This window comes from Mytilus edulis, chromosome 4 (assembly GCF_963676685.1).
Source record: "Mytilus edulis chromosome 4, xbMytEdul2.2, whole genome shotgun sequence".
Taxonomy (NCBI): Eukaryota; Metazoa; Mollusca; class Bivalvia; order Mytilida; family Mytilidae; genus Mytilus; species Mytilus edulis.
In genome coordinates, this window is record NC_092347.1 from 44776430 (window position 1) to 44791581 (window position 15152).

Consider the following 15152-nt stretch of genomic DNA (forward strand, 5'->3'; position numbering starts at 1 on the left):
CTATAACTATGTGAGAGATGCCCTCATTAAAAAATTAAATAATTTTCCATTGAATAATAAATTAACTTCTTTATCATATAACTTGCTTATATCAATTCTAAATAGTAATTCCCCAACAATATTAAAAATTGTTGTCAACTATTTGAATGAATGCTTGTTGGTGAGAAATTCATTATTAAAAGGTAATTGATTTCTGTAATAATGTATATGCTTCTCTTTTTATTTTTATATATTTCTATCATAAATAGCCGCTGTCACTCCTTCATTATATATATGTTATTGTAGTTTGTCTTTAATTTGTTGCCATAACCATTTATTGTCAATGTGTTAGTGCTAATAAAGTTATCTTAAAAAAATATCTTATGACTTTGGTTATTTTTTGCAATAGAAATTATAGATCATTATAGTGAGGACCAGCAGGTTTTCTTGTAGGACCATCTATATTTTCAAGAACTCTAGTCTGCATTCCAAAACTCACTGGTTAGTGATTTTTTGGTATTTCAGATCATAGAAAATTGCCAGATATTTATGATGATCTAATCAATTAAAGATATATTACCATAGTAATTTTTTGTTTGTTCTAACCACAACCATATTTGGCAATGAGTGAATATAATTTCATTTATTCATAATTGCTATTAATATTATGGCTGTGGGCTATTATTCGTTATTTTGCAACCCTGCAAATTAAAACAGATCTGGAGACCGGCATTGTATACTTATTAAAATTTACCTTTTATAATGATTAATTGCTACTCATAACATTTTATAGTTTTTAACTAATGATTATTCCATTATTCCATTATTGTATTTTCTAGCACTTCTTTTAACATGATGGAGTTGCGAAAATTTACCACAGTTCTATGGACAACTAAAGGAGAATTATTTCATTTGTCAAAGGACAGGAGACTTTCCATGCCTCAAGACTTTAAAAGCTGAAATTGTAAGGCTTTAAGAACCTAATGTATATGTATGGTGTCTTCCCGATTGTCCCACTTTTTGAAATTACAGGTAAAAAGGTAGTGATATTTTGTGGGACAATCGGGAAGATGTATGTGGGACAATTGGGAACTTCCCAATTTTATTAACAATGAAAGTACACGACAACTCGTACTTTCGGCAAGTCGTACTCTACCAACTCGTACCCTATTTTTACCAACTCGTAACCATGTTTTATTTGATATTATTTATCAAGTTTATATGCATAGTTATTGTAACTTTCTTTCGTATATCATTATATAGCAAAATACAAATAAAAAAAACAACTTTCATTGTTAATAAAATTCAATCATAATTGTTTTAAATAAGCTTATAAAATGCTAATCGTTATAATCATTAGTATTCCTAAGAATTGATTGTTTGAAATTGTTTGCACGGCAATTTATTTGATATGCACATTAAAATAATTATGAGTACACAATATGCTAATCAGTGGTCATTAGTGGATAACATACCTACAAAAATAGAATGGATTTGTTAAAAGTAGAATAAACAGAGAGAAGTAAATGAAAACAAAAAATCGGTATAAGTGCGGCACTATGAACATCAAAGGCCGTTGAGTTATACTTAAACAATCACCATCCTCACCGACAAGAAAATGCATGGCTTAAACGTTGTAAAAACCAAGCTTAGAGAAAAAATATATAAACTATGGTGAAATGTATGATCATCTTCAATTGCAATCATGGTTCGTCCACGTTGTAATGTATGCAAGAAGACTGTTACGATTCGACAAGATGCTCTTCAATGTGACACATGTGACAACTGGCAGCATCGTCTATGTGAAACTGGTAAGTTGATTTATGTTTTACTTGTTTGTAGAAATTAAGCCCACTACCTTAAACATTCTTTAACCATCGTAATTGTGCCGTGTATTTGCAAATAAACAAGGGCCCTTTCCTAAATGTTATCATATCTAAATATAGACCAAACAAACAACGTGTTTATCGCAATATTCAGTAAAAAATCTCTTCAAATATTCTAAGGATCGAGCACACCTTGACACTTGAGGATTTTTTTTCAGATACAAATCCTATCAGTAGATAAATCAGTAGGTAAATAATAAAATATGAAGCATTATAATGTTAAAAATATTTTCTACTAACACGAAAAAACTAAGACATGTTCAACGCAATGTTTAGTAAAAAATATCCTTTTCATCTTCTATGGATCTACCTCAGGGTGCACTGGGATACTTCAGGGAGTTAAAATATCCATATCTACGGATATCAACGTAGAAAACTTATATTATAATGCTAAAAAAATATTGGGTACGACTTAGAAGTACGAGTTGGTAAGAGTACGAGTTGCCGAAAGTACGAGTTGGCCGAGTACGAGTTGCCGAAAGTACGAGTTGGCCGAGTACGAGTTGCCGAAAGTACGAGTTGGCCGAGTACGAGTTGCCGAAAGTACGAGTTGGCCGAGTACGAGTTGCCGAAAGTACGAGTTGACATGTACCTTAAGGGGGGGGGGGGGCGCTCCAGTCATGCTTCAATGATTCCCTAAATAATCAACCATGAAAGTGGGCCCCCCCCCCCCCAGGCCCCCCTGGATCCGCCTATGATAGGAACGGACTATATAACTTGAAAGGGTTATGTTTTTTTCTTCTTATGAAAATATTCTGATCCCCAATTTGATGAAAAAAATATTGTGGTCAAGCTGATGACAAAAAAAAACATATATCATATTAAAATTAGTAAGGCTGTATCCAGATTTCCGGCCCATCATTTAGGCCCCTATATTATGAAATTTAGAAAAAAGATAAACTGATTGATACGAAAAACTAAGCGGTTTGCGCGAATATTGTTTTTAGACACATACCAAAAAAAACCCAATACCCTCTCCCTTTTGAAGATAAATGGTTGCTCAATGTTATTACTACACGTCAATGGGACAAAAATTACATGGACGAGTTTGTCCATGTTATTTTTCGACAAATCAGCGAAGTTTACCGAAACATTCCGATCTTGCTTATCATTGACACAAGACGCCATTGATTTACTAGAACATTCTTGTCACTTGACTGTGTAAACGAAACAAAGAAATAACAAGATACTAAAATACAACCAACATCACAATGGCCGGTAGAGACGATCCAGGGTAAGATATAATTAATATTTTGTGCCGATTCCGATGTTTGAAAATGGAAAATAAGCGGAGCACATATTACGGAATTTATTTGGGAAATCCCCGTAAAAACATAAATTTTGCCTACCAATGCCAAAAAAATGAAAACTGTACATGTATGAACGTATATTAACATAAAAGAACACAAAAAGTCCAACTTATTATATATCAATTATCATTTGATAAGAATGAAGTTGAGAATAGTGTATTGTTCATATCAAATCTATTAATAGAAATATTCTCAGAATATGCGATAAAAACCGACAAAAGGATGTAATACGAGATGAAACGGATGCAATACGAGATGAAATGTTCATTGTTGCATAACATTTAACAGAAATTAATGAATTACAATGATTAAATGTTGATAAAGAATAAGGTATTGAGGCTCAAAATTCTATAAATATAATAAGATAAAGGTGTATATAGATTTTAAAAAAAAAATTTTTTGTCCCTTATATATTAAACATTTAAATATGAAAAAATCTATTTTTCAGTAAATTTTTTGTTGGAAACCTCAGTTGGAACACAGACAATGGTAAGATATAAATTAATAGGACTTTGATAATGACAGAGTGTGTACATGTATGTCAGTTAAATGTTTATTAGAGTTAATAATACATTTGTTTACTATGCCCGCATCAAATATATCTCTAAGGCCACGGTTTTTTAATTTGTTGGTTTACGGATTTTCCCCATGAAAAAGTCGGGTCGGTCGGTCGGGAAAAAAAAAGAAAAAAAATCATCTTTGAAGACAGAAAAATATGCAAAATCAATATATATTTCACCTTTCTAACAATATGTTTGTTATGCCATTTTATCATCATTTCTTAAATTTTAGTTCAATGAAATATTATTGCTCAGCTGTTATAAACATCGCATGACATTGTCTAATAAGTTACAGTAAAAAAAAGGGGGGTGCACGGACAAAGATGAAATTAAATCGTCATTTCAGAAACAAGAAAAATAGATTCGCGTAGCTCTTAATCAATTCCAAAAAACTTGGTGAATAATGATCTTCAAGCACGAAAACTGATAAAGAAAAAAATGTAAAAACGTCGTACGAAAAATAAGTTTCAACACACGTGTCAAAAACCTAATAGACTCGTCCATTGGAAAAACGAGATTATCGGGTCAATCTGTTGTCTCGCATTCCTGTTTTTTATCCAAATGGACGATAATTTTTTTATTATCTATGAAACAAGAAAATTCCAAATGATTTGTTAATATTCAATACTTCAACTTGATGCCTTCAACCTATCTTCATTTGGAAAAGTCTTTCTATGAGATGATGCATCTTACGGACTGATGACAAATAAGGGAAACGAACTTATTGTGTAATTGGTTTTAAACACAAGTTTCGTTCCGCAAAATTATTTGTGCAAACGACATTTCAAGGTCAGTTATTATGATCATTGATTTGTCTATATTTATTAACGTAAACTGGAAGTTTTATTTTTTCACAACAGCAAGTGTTATCAATTTTTTTAGTGATTAATGCATTTCATTTAAAAAAAAAAAAATATTTTAATTATTTTTCAGGGATAATGCATCTCTTAGGGTCGGCGGGAATAAAAAAGCATGAAAAGTCAATTTTATTTTTATTCTGGAAATCGGCAAAATCGGGTCGGCGGATCCGTAAACCAACAAATTAAAAAATCCTGGCCTAAAGAGTTAAATGGGGCATGCTGTACAGAGAAAAAAAATTAACATGTAAAAGCATTATTAATCCGAATTAGGATTTCATAAAGCTCTTGAAACAAAACTGATTCTATGAAAATGTTACATAATATCCAGCTTAACACAACCATATACCATGATATACATGTAGCTATATACATGTTTATACCTTCATAATACATTCATGTACATGTACACATGAGAAAATACCATACATGTATATACTTGCTTATAACAGCCTGACAGCAACTTAAATCAGTATGGTCTATTTCTAATTTTTTAAAGTTGAGACATTTTTATGTATTCTAGGTCTTTTTTTTACCATGTCAGGAGATGATAAACATTTGTTTACAATGTACATGGATCCAAAATAAAATTTATGTTTGTATTTTCTTTCATGGAAAGAAAAGTTTAGAAAATATTGAAATGGGGCATGCTGTGTATAGAAAAAAATGACTTTTTACTTTATCTAGATGTGCTGTGGAGGTACTTCAGCAGATATGGAGAACTCAGTGACGCAGTTGTCATCATGGATAGACAGACAGGAAGATCAAGGGGGTTTGGTTTTGTCACCTTCCGTGATCCACAATGTGTAGATGAAGTACTCCATGAAGGACAGCATACGATTGATGGCAGACAGGTAAATATCTAAACATTATAATTAAATATTCAAATGCTTGGCTTTGACACACATCCCTGTTTGCTAAGGTCTTTAAGAAATTAGTTTTGGCAAGGGAAATTGATATTGGGGAATATACATGATCGAAAGTTTTGGGTCTACCAGTTTGCCTTTTATAATTATGGGAACAATCAATCACTGACTTACTATTAATTTAAAAAGGAAAGATAAATCCATGCCAAAGTTACTTTTTTGTAAACTTATAAGAAATAGATTTATGCAACAATTTGAAAAGTTCTTGATTAGCAAATAAAAATGCTTTCTGAACAAATTCACAGGGCTGTATAGGTTAATTGAGAAGAAATTATTTTAAGATATAAAAAGAAAAAAGTAATATCATTTCTCTCGTAAAGTGCTAGTGCAATTTTAACTTATCACTGGGTTTAAATAAATTAACTGATAAAATGTGCAGGTGAACTATAAATATTTTTAATTTGGTTCATAAAAATTATAAATACATCTTCACATCAGTGATTGGGAAGACGATTTTGCAAATATTAAAATAAGAATGGGTTCTTCAATTTCCTTTTTATCTTCCTTTTTCATGTATTATTTTCTAATGACAATGAATGGGCTGTTCTTTTCCCCAAAACTGGTAAGTGGAATATAAAAATTATCATGGATAAGAAATCATAATTTTTCTAATAAAATAGATCCCATTGTAAGATTTCAAATAATTTTATAAATATAAATATGGTAACTTATAATACACCAGTAACAAAGAAAATATTGAACACAAATATGTTTACCTTTGTATGAAAATAATCTGAGACTTCTTTGCAGCTTAAAATTGTGACAGGACTGATCATAAGAAATAAAAATACAATGTAGATCAAATTAATTACTATTATTTAGGTGCTTCCCTAAAGAATAATATGCCTGTCGGAGAGGAAGGAGAAAGAACGAGGCAATATCAAGCTACGTGTTTAAGCTTAACAGCAACGAAGGGTAAAGCTCGTGTTAATTTAAGATGCGTGGACTTGATCTTGAATAAACGGCTGTTTACACTTCAAAATTAAAGAGTCCTTTTTACGAGGTTCAGGTAGAACATTAAAACTGACCTCTAAGGTCATGAACTCTTTTTAAGAAGCTGATAATGTACAGGTTATAGAATTAAGAATAATTGAGGCTGTGCATTTTACTTTGCAGTAAGGTTTGTATAGGATTTAGCATCATAAACATAATAACTTGCTTATCTGACACACATTTATAGAAAATAGTAGGATTTATATATATATATTTAACAGTGAAATCTGTCTAAATATACTACCTGATTTGGAAAATAAATTTGGAATGTGAACAGAAGACATGTTAAATTAACATTTTTCTAGAGTTCAGCATATAGTGAAAAAAATCCATCTTTCTCAAATCGAACAACATTCTTCTTTAAATAATTTTCATTAACCTGTGTCCAGAATTTGTAACAAAGACAGAATTTGTTTTAAGGTTCTAAAGCATTGGTTTTACTTTTATCATGAAATAGTTTTGTTTTAGTCTGTTGTCTATCTTTGTTTTTAAGTCAGCAGCATATTAGAATATTATAACTCGCTAAAATTTCATAACAAAATGATTTCTTTTTTGACACTCAATGCCATTGAAAGATCTCACTTTTGCTTCCAAGCAGCAAACCTAATCTGATTAAATTAGAAAGGTTTCATTGTATATTTATCTGTCAGACAATCAAGTGAATTTTATGAAGCTGTGTACGTACATATCCAAACAAACTAGCATTTGTCATCGGTCCAAGTGTAGAGACTTAGAATTAATCCACTCAAGTCTGGAATCCAATCGTTGCATTTTGATATTATTGAATTTAATTTTTTTCTTCAATCTTGTAGGTGAATGCCAGACCCTGTAACAACAACAACAGATAGGCAGAATTTGAAGAGGAACAGCCATATATAACCACTAGCTGTTAACTAACAGAAAACATTATATCATAATTTATTATGTTGAAAAATCATGTTTCTATTCATGTTTTAATTCGTGTGACAACTATATTTTTATCATAATTTATAAATTGTAGACTGAAAATTTTATTATCTTAATGCTCTTTTATACAGTATACTGTAGTTATTTTTTTATGTAAAAGTGTCTATGAGATCCAATTTCATGAATTCAGGTACATTATTAACAATATTTGTTAAAATAAATCAGAAAAACAACAAGATCATTCTCAAATTTGCTTATCATTGTAAGGTTCAAAGCTTTTTTTCTGAGTTATTTTGTTTTACCATTTTCAATCCTTAGATTTGGACCTATCACATGAATCAGTGAGTGAGTTACACAGGAAATTGGCACTTGAAAAATCTCAACTTATATCATTTGATTCAGAATTTTTTTATAATTTGCGAAGGGACTTGAAAAGTGTTAAATTGTGGAAAGTAGTATACATTGTACTTACAAATCAATAAGTTATGTAGTTTTAAAACAATCAAAATGTTGTTTTATTTTTTATGAGAAAGTTTACTGCATTATTGGATTGATACCCAAATGAACTTTGAAGATTCAAGTCATCTTTATATACTTTTATCTCGGGTACTGAATGAAAGCTCACTCACTCATTTAGATTATTTTTAAGAAAGCATTTATATATATACATTATCTTTGTGCATCATTGTCTTAAAAAAGAAAAGTTTTAAATCTTAGAATTGGATTTGTTGTTTGTTTGTGACATTCTTCATACACCCGTTTATGGGATGTATTATGCTATACCGTTGTCTGTCTGTCCGTCCATTGTCAACATGACATGAACTCAAAAATGCTTCAACCAATTTGCATAATACTTTAGTGTTGAATTGTTCATATTTAATGATTTAATGACATGAGCTCCTTTTCGTTTTTAATTAATTTGAGATATTATGTTTCTGAGTTGTGGGATTTTATTCGTTAAAAAAAACATGGATTTTCCAGTTTTCTGACAATAACTCGAAAAATGCTTTCACTAATTTGCAAGAAACTTTGGTTGATTGTTTATATCAATTGATATGAGCTCCCTTTTGATTTTATAAACTTTAGATTTTACATTTTTGAGTTATGGAGTTTTTTCATAAAAAAGGGAGATTTTCCAGTTTTTGGACGATAACTGAAAAAATGCTTTTAAACAGTTTTCATGAAACTTAGGAGAACAGTTTATATCTGTTGATGTAAGCTCCCTTTCAATTTTTATAAATTTTAGATTATACACTTCCTAGTTATGAGTTATGGGATTTTTTCCAGTTTTCGGACAATTACTTTCAACTGCTATGAGCAGTTTTCATTTAACTATGGTAAATATTTTATATCAATTGAGCTTTTTAGTTTCTCACAATTTTTTTGTATGACATTGAGAAGTTATTGAACTTTAGAATATGGGACAGGCATATCATGCGCTCATGGCGCAGCTGTTTATTTGTCTTGACAAAGTAAAAAAAAGCAATACATAGGTTTGCTGTTTCTTACGACATAAGCCCCTACAATATATGAGTTTGTGGTTCGCTCAAGTTTATGGGGAACCACTAGTACTAATAATGGTATGCAGTTGTAATAGCATTTCCATCATAGAGATAAATTGGCTCCTCCCCCTTGGACTATTGATTTGTAACTAATGCTTAGTTTAGTGTTAACATGAACAAGTTTGCCATAAGAGTATTGGCACATCCAAGGAGATTTTGTGGTCCCCCCTTCCCTTCATTGAATGAATGTTTTACGTCAGTTTAAGAAGAAAAAGTAATGCAAAGTCGATGATATTTGGTATTCAAGAGTATTGGCATTTGCAAAGTCCTTTTTCCATGGAGATTATATGACCCCACCCTCTTATCATGATCTATTGATTTTGGATCTTTTACATACTAGTAGCTTACTAGTTTTTGTCGAGCCTGCAACTTTTGTTGCAGAAAGCTCGACATAGGGATAGTGATCCGGCGGCGGCAGTGTTAGCTCACTTCTTAAAAGCTATATATTTTAGAAGGTGGAAGACCTGGATGCTTCATATTTTGTATATAGACGCCTCATGATACGAAGTTTCCGTCAGTCACATGTCCAATGTCCTTGACCTCATTTTCATGGCTCAGTGACCACTTGAAAAAAAAGTTCAGAATTTTTGTAACGTTGAATTCTCTCTTATTATAAGTAATAGGATAACTATATTTAGTATGTGCGTACTTTGCAAGGTCCTCATGCCCGTCAGACAGTTTTCACCTTGACCTCATTTCATGGATCAGTGAACAAGGTTAAGTTTTGGTGGTCAAGTCCATATCTCAGATACTATAAGCAATAGGGCTAGTATATTTGGTGTATGGAAGGACTGGAAGGTGTACATGTCCAACTGGCAGGTGTCATCTGACCTTGACCTCATTTTCATGGTTCAGTGGTTATAGTTAAGTTTTTGTGTTTTGGTCTGTTTTTCTCATACTTTATGCAATAGGTCTACTATATTTGTTGTATGGAATGATTGTACGGTGTACATGTCTAGCGGGCAGATGTCATGTGACCTTGACCTCATTTTCATGGTTCAGTGGTCAAAGTTAAGTTTTTAAGTTTTGATCTTTTTATCTAATATTATATGCCAAAGGTCAACTATATTTGGTGTATGGAAATATATTATGATCTATACGTCAGTCCCGCAGGTTTTATTTGACCATGACCTCAATTGCACGGTTCATTGGACAGTGTTAAGTTTTTGTGTTTTCGTCTATTTTTCTTAAACTATAAGTAATAGGTCAACTATATTTGTTGTATGGAAGCATTGTTAGCTGTACATGACTGCCTGGCATGGTTCATCTGACCTTGACCTCATTTTCATGGTTCATTGGTCTTTGTTTAACTATCTTGTTTAATGTTAAGTTTATGTGACAGTTGTAATAACGCTTTATACTTAGGACTATCAACATAATATCAATGATTAGTAAAGAAGGCGAGACATTTCAGTGTGTGCACTCTTGTTGTTTAGATAAGTTTAAAGGGAATCTCTTATGGTATAAAGTTAATGGTATTTGAAATGCAGTTTTATAAGCATTGACATTTCACATTTAATTGGAGGTTATTTGACCCTGCACCTTCAGTCATGGTTCATTCATTATACCATCAAAATTACAAAATCGAGACATCTCTGTCATCAGATTATTGCAAAAAAGAATCACAAACAACATAACTTTTTCGAGTGAAACATGCAGTCTTCAACAATAGACAGGTGTTGACAACTCAGTTAAAGAATGCATTTATAGTGGTTAATTTCTGTGTCATTTTAGTCTCTGGCGGAGAGTTGTCTCCTTGTCATTCATACCAATTTTTAGCTCACCTGGCCCAAAGGGCCAAGTTAGCTTTTCCCATCACTTGGCGTCCGTAGTCCGTCATCGTTAACTTTTACAAAAATCTTCTCCTCTGAAACTACTGGACCAAATTAAACCAAACTTGGCCACAATCATCATTGGGGTATCTAGTTTAAAAAATGTGTGGCGTGACCCCGCCAACCAACCAAGATGGCCGCCATTGCTAAAAATAGAACATAGGGGTAAAATGCAGTTTTTGGCTTATAACTCAAAAACCAAAGCATTTAGAGCGAATCTGACATGGGGTAAATTGTTTATCAGGTCAAGATCTATCTGCCCTGAAACTTTCAAATGAATCGGACAACTGGTTATTGGGTTGCTGCCCCTGACTTGGTAATTTTACAGAAATTTGGCTGTTTTTGGTTATCTTGAAATTATTATAGATAGAGATAAACTGTAAACAGCAATAATGTTAAGCAAAGTAAGATTTACAAATAAGTCACCATGACCGAAATGGTCAGTTGACCCCTTTAGGAGTTATTGCCCTTTATAGTCAATTTTTAACCATTTTTCGTAAATCTTAGTAATCTATTACAAAATTCTTCTCTGAAACTACATGGCCAAACTAATCCAAACTTGGCCACAATCATCTTTGGGGTATCTAGTTTAAAAAATGTGTGGCGTGACCCGGCCAACCAACCAAGATGGCCGCCATGGCTAAAAATAGAACAGGGGTGAAATGTAGATTTTGGCTTATATCTCTGAAACCAAAGCATTTAGAGCAAATCTGACATGAGGTAAAGTTGTTCATCAAGTAAAAATCTATCAGCTCTGAAACTTTCAAATGAATCGGACAACCGGTTATAGGGTTGCTGCCCCGAAATAAGTTATTTGAAGGAAATTTTGCAGATTTTGGTTATTATCTTGAATATTATTATAGAAAGAGATAAACTGTAAACACCAATAATGTTCAGCAAAGTAAGATCGACAAATAAGTCAAAATGACCAAAATTATCAGTTGACCCCTTAAGGAGTTATTGCCCTTTATATTCAATTTTGACCAATTTTTCGTAAATTTTTGTAATCTTTTACAAAAATCTTCTCCTCTGAAACTCCTGGGCCAAATTTAACCAAACTTGGCCACAATTATTATTGGGGTATCTAGTTTAAAAAATGTGTGGCCCCGTCCAACCAACCAAGATGGCTGACATGGCTAAAAATAGAACATAGAGGGGAAATGTAGTTTTTGGCTTATATCTCTGAAACCAAAGCATTTAGAGCAAATCTGACTGGGTAAAATTGTTTATCAGGTCAAGATCTATCTGCCCTGAAATTTTCAGACAAATCAGACAACCTGTTGTTGGGTTGCTGCCCCCGAATTAGTAATTTTAAGGAAATTTTGCAGATTTTGGTTATTATCTTGAATATTATTATAGATAGAGATAAACTGTAAACAGCAATAATGTTTAGAAAAATAAGATCTACAAATAAGTCAGCATGACCAAAATTGTCAATTGACCCCTTAAGGAGTTATTGCCCTTTATAGTCAATTGTTAACAATTTTCATAAATTTTTGTTAATTTTTGTAAATTTTTAGGAAATATTTTCCACTGTAATTACTGGGCCAAGTTCATTATAGATAGAGATAATTGTAGCAACAAGAATGTACAGTAAAGAAAGATCAACAAACACATCACCATCACAAAAACACCATTTTGTCATGAATTTATCTGTGTCCATTGATAATATGCACATAGATCAAGGTGAGCGACACAGGCTCTTGAGAGCCTCTAGTTTTTTTTTATATCTTTAGAAAAATTGAAACATTAATCTACATGAAGTTATACATTTAAATCCAAATTAAAGACGCTAAGAGACCTACATACAGATAATTAGGTAAGGGGGCATCTAGGGGGAAAACCTCCAGCAGAATGTTTCTCTATTTCATTGGTCATGTCTGAACATCCTAAGGCATATATTTCATGTTTATTCAAGACGAGAACAAATGTAACAAGAAAAGGAAGATGATTTATTACAAGGGTCATTTGGCACAGCACAATTTATGTAGAAAGTTGAAAGTCAGAACATTCCACAAAAGAATGACTTTACAGAAGGCTCTATAATCGGCTAAGATAAAGATATTTATGATTAAATGTACTAGACACAGATGATGATTTCATAAGATAGGTTACTTTAAGCTTTCAACATATTTTAGTTCGAGATGGTCTGTTTTTATGACCCCCCGCTTTTAGGGAGGGGACATTAAGTTATACCCTTGTCTCTATGTCTCCCAAAATTGGTTTCCCTTCTCTAAGTAACTTTAGTTTGCCTTAAACAAATGATATAAAACTTCTACAAAATGCTTCTTACCACAAAACACAGATCAAGTTTGAATTTTGGTGGTGTCACTTTTACTGTTCTAGAGTTGTGCCTCTTTACAAATTGAAAATTGCTGAATTTTTCGTTTCAGTTCTCCAACTTTAGTTTGCTTTAATAACAAAATAATATGAAACTTATATATAATGTTTATTTATATGTCAAATATCACATAAAAGACATGATAATTAAAACAGATCAAGTTTGAATTTGGTGGTGTGACTTTTACCAATCTAAAGTTATATGCCTCTCTACAAATGGAAAACAATGCTGTTTTCTAACTCATGCTTGCCTCAACCAAATATTATGAAACTTGTGCTTAATGCTTATTACAACAACATACAGATCAAGTTAAAATTTTGGTGGTGTCACTTATACCGTTCTAGAGTCGTGCCGGTTTACAAATGGAAAAATTTGTTGAATTTTTCATTTCTGTTCTCTAACTTAACACACAAATGTCAGAAATTTTGGCAGCATTAGATCAATACAAGGTCAATTAACTTGTGTATGATGTTAACTTGTAGAACGTTTTCTTGAGGATGAATGGATCAAAATAGAAAAGTGGTCATTTTTTATACGACCGCAAAAATTGAAACAAATTTGGTCGTATATTAATTGGTATCACGTCGTCATGTTTCGTCCGAAGACTGATAGTATAAGTAAATATTATAGATCAATAAAACATAAACACAATGTTTATAACTACAGAAGGAAGGTTAGAAGTTGTGGTCCCAAAGATTTAGGAATTAGGGGCCCAAAACAAGCATTTATCTAGTTTCAAGACAATACGTTGTGTATAAGTATTTCAATTGCTCTGAAATTGTGCACAATCTTTAATACCATAAGTAGAAGGTTTGGATTTATTTTAAGGGTTATGGGGCAAACAGTCTAGGAAAAAAGGGGCGAAAAACAGGGATATTTCTAGTTTTCGGAAAATAACTTGTGTGTAACTACTAGTATATGGATCTCTCTGACATTGTACCACAAGGTTCCATATAACAAAGGGAAGGCTGGGATTCAGTTTGGGGTTTATTTGTAGGAATAAGGGGCTGAAAAAGGGTAAAAAAGTAGCATTTTTCTAGTTCACAGACAATAACTTTAAGTGTTTGGATCTCTCTGAAATTTTACTGCAATGTTTCTTACTACACAGGAAATGGCTCAAATCATTTAGCAAATAGGGACAAAAAGGGTGAAAACAAGGTTTTTTTTCTAGTTAAAGGTAGTTCAGATAATTTAAAAGCAGTGTAAGAGAGGTAATCCCAATTCCATTTAAAGAACACTGTTATATATATGTTTGATTACCTCCCTTACAATGCCTGAAAATTATGTATTAAGATTGTCTTGAGATGATTAGGTGTAAAAAAAATTAAGAAGTTGCTATTAATTAATATTAATTTTAACCATGACTGTATGTCATTTTAATATTTTATGATGTATTTAAATGAATAGCTATTGTTGCAAACTCCATTAGAAATTTGAATTGAGATTTTTTTTTGGAATAAGGGATAGGGGAGGTGAAAACAAATTGGAAGGGGGGGAGTAAATAGGAATTTGTGTAAGGGGGGGGGGGGTACAATTTTTTTTACAGAAATCAAAAATAAAATTTCTTCAAGTATTATTTTTAGGGGATTAATATTCAACAGCATAGTGAATTGCTCAATAGCAAAAACAAAATTAAGTTCATTAGACCACATTCATTCTGTGTCAGAAACCTATGCTGTGTCAACTTATTAATCACAATCCAAATACAGAGCTGTATCCAGCTTGAATGTTGTGTCCATACTTGCCCCCACTGTTCAGGGTTCGTATAAAGCTGCGCCCTGCGGAGCATCTAGTTTACGTCGATATCTACATTCCATGTGTCGTGTGATACTTTTTGTTTCTACACATTGAAGCAAAACTATCCTGGAACTCTCCTATTTAATTAGCTTAACTAGCCTTTTAGGCCATGAGAGCTATTGCAATCACTTTGTGTATGCTTTTGTCTATAATAGTTATCAAAGGTACCAGGATTATAATTTAGTACGCCAGACGCGCGTTTC

At 32.2% G+C, this 15152-nt stretch overlaps 1 protein-coding gene across 1 annotated transcript; it reads left to right on the forward strand.

The window, feature by feature from the left end:
- Positions 1 to 2873: 2873 nt before the first annotated feature.
- LOC139519781 (heterogeneous nuclear ribonucleoprotein 27C-like) lies at positions 2874 to 8136 on the forward strand (the record flags this gene model as incomplete). Its single annotated transcript, XM_071312041.1, is given in 4 exon segments — positions 2874 to 3099; positions 3624 to 3664; positions 5280 to 5446; positions 7324 to 8136. Coding segments are annotated over 4 exon segments (267 nt in total). The 3' UTR covers positions 7360 to 8136.
- Positions 8137 to 15152: the final 7016 nt, after the last annotated feature.